Source organism: Sphaeroforma arctica, assembly GCF_001186125.1.
Source record: "Sphaeroforma arctica JP610 unplaced genomic scaffold supercont1.1034, whole genome shotgun sequence".
NCBI lineage: Eukaryota > Ichthyosporea > Ichthyophonida > Sphaeroforma > Sphaeroforma arctica.
In genome coordinates this window covers 17709-22451 of record NW_014039524.1, presented here as the reverse complement: position 1 = coordinate 22451, position 4743 = coordinate 17709, and the positions used below count along the sequence as shown (strand labels likewise).

General features: G+C 41.7%; 1 protein-coding gene across 1 annotated transcript in view; it reads left to right on the top strand.

The window, feature by feature from the left end:
* SARC_09763 (hypothetical protein) overlaps positions 1 to 3245 on the top strand; it is a gene marked incomplete at its 5' end in the record, with an annotated part of 5199 nt that extends 1954 nt beyond the window's left edge. The window contains 3 exons of the mRNA XM_014296218.1: positions 104 to 860; positions 2075 to 2308; positions 3067 to 3245. Of these exons, the coding sequence (XP_014151693.1) occupies positions 104 to 860; positions 2075 to 2308; positions 3067 to 3148 (1073 nt within the window). The remainder of the gene's footprint in view (positions 1 to 103; positions 861 to 2074; positions 2309 to 3066) is intronic.
* Positions 3246 to 4743: the final 1498 nt, after the last annotated feature.

The following is a 4743-nucleotide window of genomic DNA, read 5'->3' as shown; positions in this document are numbered from 1 at the left end:
AGTCTGCTGTTAGACCTGGACGAGCGTTTTGAGGCCTTCTTCCCAACTACATTCTGCCACTTCAACATGTGCAACGGTCACTTCTTCACTTCACAAACCTCAGCAGTACAAACGCCTCCTACTACCACGCCGAAGGGGCCTGTGTCGCCAAATAAAACGAACCCATCTGGGACTTCATGTACAGAGAAGGACAAGAGTAAACATAAGACTGGTACGCACACAACCGCACAGATAGTGAATGATGACAGTGTTCACGAACCACAAGCAACTGCGAGTGAGATGACTCAAAAGGCTGTTGATGAACCAGTGACTTTTAGTGAACGGGAAAGATACCTACACATGCTCAGGCGTTGTGATGCAGTTGTGATTGATCCTCCGTTTGCGATGCTACCGGAAGTGCTTGCGACTTGTGTTAGGCGAGTACAGGCGGATTGGCTGTGTGTGAAAGATGGGCTTATTTCCACACGTGAGAAAATAGGGGATAGCCCTCATTCCACATGTGAGAACTCAAGGGATACTTCAGGAGCGGAGAGGTTGATAAAAGTGCCGAAGACAAATGAACAACTACAGATACAACCACATTCACAGACACACATGTCCACCCAACCACACGAAAAAACCTTAAACCCTAAACCACCAAGTCTACCTACTTACCTTATCATGCCGTACTTCATGGAACCTAAACTACACGCTGAACTACCTGAACTTCGCATGCACGACTATCGCGTACAGTACGACAACCACAGCACTTACAAGACACGCCATACCGGTACGTCCCGTATTGTACGCGACTCGCCCGTGCGGCTATACACAAACGTACCGCTCAAACTGTGGGTGCCATCTCCGGCGGAAGACTATAGGTGGGTGTGTTCTGATTAATGTACGAATTTGAGGATAAGGTGCTTTCTGATTAATTTACGAATTTGTATGAGGATAACATATCGGATGAAGAGGGAAATCCATATGGTTCGCAGGCCATTGTACATGGATGTTAATGACTTGCTGTGAATTTAAGGGTTGTATGTATACAACCCGCCAGTGCGCCGTATACTGCATGTGCCACTCAACGTTCGGGCGCTATCTCCAGCTATAGTGTTCAAGTGAGTGCCATCTGATATATGGACACTTTTGTAAATTGTAAGGGCTTCATATACGCTAAATGTATCTCTTTACACGTGCTTGCAGTTCATATTATAATGATTGCATAGCGTTTATTTATATGGTGAGTGTATGCAACTCGCGCACTAGAGCTCTAGTACACAAACGTGCTGCTGAGAGTGGGGGTGCCACATCCAGATGATGACGGGAGATGAGTGACCATGGTTGTACGGGTGAATTACTACATAACATATCATGCACGGGTATTTATAGCACATTTTCTAATAATGCAAATGACTGTGTGAACACAGTTCCTCCTGCTCTAGCACTCGAATGTGCCTCTTAATTCGTGGATGTCAGCTGCGTTTGAATTCACCAAATTTATATTCTTTTGCGTATTCTATATATGTACTTCTGTCCTAAAGCCTTATTGAATTAGTGATATACACGTGCTCGCATACTGACATATACGTATCCACTTTTATACACTTTATATACCTCACCGGCTTTGTATGTATTGTGACCGGGGGGTATTCTGTTTCGCATAGTTGCACCTGCGTTGGGGCCTATAATGGCACTGCCTGTATGATAAAAAGGCATATACACATACACATACTCAAAGTCGCCCATTATTTGTTTCCGGTCAACTCAATATATAAATATGATCGTCACCAGTTGCCATTTACTCGAGAGATTTTGTCAAATTACATACAGACACATGCGCTCATGGTCGTCACAGTCACTCTGGTTCTGGCTATGTACTCATAAACCTTGATTGTTTCCCGTTTATATTCATAAAACTAGTACAAACCGACCAAACCGCACGGTGCTAGGTGGTCGTATTGCACGATCACTCACAGACATAAAATCACGACATCAAGACACATGCATACATACACCCCATCCTCACCACTCTGATCCAATTGGTTGCCCAGCACTGTCTTCATATCCATTGTGTGTATAAATATTCACGCAGATTCTGCTCAGCCTGTGACCGGTACGTGGCACTGGTCAATGCACACTGTGCGAAGTGTTCGGACTGTACCACCAAGCACGGACCCACTACCAACACCCACTGCGACAAGTGTCAAAAATGTGTCACCGCTGGATCGGTGCACTGTGACACGTGCATGTTCTGCGTGGCACCGAGTTTGAAGCACGTGTGTGAGGTGAAGGGCAAGCAGAAGCCTTCCGGTATGGGAAAAACGAGGTATGCTTTGTGGTGCACATGCTTCGGAATAATTAAATGTTACAGATCACTGCTTTCCGCGCACTCGCATATCTTAAAGGGACATATAACGAGGTGTCCTTATATATTCTGCTGTCGATTTAGATATGCGGTGTGTGGCTTTAAATTGTACAGTTTCTCTGCATGTTTTGTGCACTCATGTCGAACCGTTGTACATACGTTTCCTTGGTATATATACCAGCAACAGTAGGATTCGATAAGTATTATATTTTGGATTGACTAGTATGTCATCATGTAAAGGATAAACGGTCCGTGCGTGAAATGCCTAGTGAACTGGGTTGACGAATCAGGAATCGGGCGTTGGCCAGTGGTTATGCTGTGTTTGGGTGTGTGCGATACGTATCGGCTGCCCTCATGAACATCCCCCTGATAAAACTGCGCCATGTCCATACTACTGTTATTTAGATTTGTTACAAGCTCACTAGATTGTATGAGGGTTAAAATATGATTTTGTACTGGACGCGGCTGTTTTCGTGCTGAAAACCTGTCCTGATTGGACTCATATCTGTGGCACTTCACTTTCGTGTGTCTCGCACGTACTTGACTTCTTTCTAATATCACTTGTGTCTTATGTTGCATTTTTCTCCTCAAATCTGTGGCACTTCACTTCCCTGTGTCTCGCACGTACTGGACTTCTTTCTGATATCACTTGTGTCTCACTTTGCATTTTTCTTATGTATTTATTTTTCTTATGTATTTTGCTGCATCCTATTGCGCAGAGCTCTGCCAGGTCAGTGTCACATATGTGGAAAGACCAGTCACAAACGAAAAGATTGTCCTAAGCGGCGAAAAGCGGAATAGGAATCACCACTTTAAAAACTTTTTCGGGCAATAGATCAGGGGGGGGGGGGTTTATATCTCTCTCTAGAGAGAGACATGCTAACATGCTTTAAAGCAATAATAAATGATTATTTATGTCATTAAAGTTATACCTGGCGGCCATGAGCAGCATCAAATTAACGCTTTAAAGCAGTGACGTGATCTACGTGTTCACGATAGTTTCAATATCGCATACTCGTGCGTTGTAGTGTATTCAAGCTGGGGTTGATCCAGTGTTGCCATTTGATGCAATTTACAAATGTAAATACAGTTCTGAAGTATTGCTACTCGAGATCAACCCTTGAAAAGTTCTGTTGACGATGGATGAAAACTACTAACTAATTCACAGAACCTGTGACTTGTAGCGTGTAATGAAATCTGCTTTTAATTAAAGTTAAACCAAAATATGGCGGACGCATTTGAAGAGGAATGATTAACGAGACGCGGTGTGTGACTAGTTTAACCCCCTAACTTGCTATATGCGAGTTTCTACTTTTCCACGTTCAGCCCTAGCGTCACGAGATAACGTCGGCTAGTATGCGATAAATTGAATCAACACCGCTCTTTCGATAGTCGTTATCATTGCTCACTCTTCGTAGCTGCCTACGACAGTCTTAGAATACAACGGACCTAAAATTGTACATGAATTTAAAGGAAAGAACATGTGATTCTACCTGAGGTGATGATAGTTGGGCTGATCAAGTTTGTATTATATTAAGAACTAGAAACTTGCGATTTGCAATTGTTTATGCGTGTGTCTGTTTTTGATTTGTATTCTGCCTGCTGTATCGCTGGTGCTTGGGCATGTTGTCACAATTCATAGTCACAAACACAGTCAGACACACACAAAAAAGACCTGTTTGGTTCGCTGCCTACGACAGTCTTGATACAAACAGGCCTTAAATTAAAATGAATTCAAAGACAGTAGTAATATGCGCCTCTACCAGAGATACCACTAAACATATTGCAATGATGTAAGATGTAACAGTATTGGTATTGACTATGATAGTTTTGTTATCTATTTTGCATTACATTTTAAAAATTGAAAACTTACATTTGACAAGTGTGTATAAATATGTCTGTTGTTTTTAATTTTTGAAGTATGCTGCCTACTGGATTGCTGGTACCTGGCCACGCTGTCACAATTCACAGTCACAAACACAGACAAACATACAAACACTGATTTGTATGGCTAGCTTGAAACGCTGTCTACGATAGTCGTGAAACCCACCTCATATTGAAATGAACTTTGTGGGAAGAACATGGCCTCCTACCAGTTAGGGCTATATGTATATGTATATATATATATATATGTGTGTGTGGGTGTGCGAGTATGTGTGTGTGTGTGTGTGTGCGTGTGTGTGTACGTACGTATGTATATATGCATGTATACATGTATGTATGTATGTATGTATGTATGTATACATGTATACATGTATATATGTATATATGTACATATGTATATATGTATATATGTATATGTGTATATATGTATATGTATATGTATATGTATATGTATATGTATATGTATATGTATATGTATATGTATATGTATATGTATATGTATATGTATATGT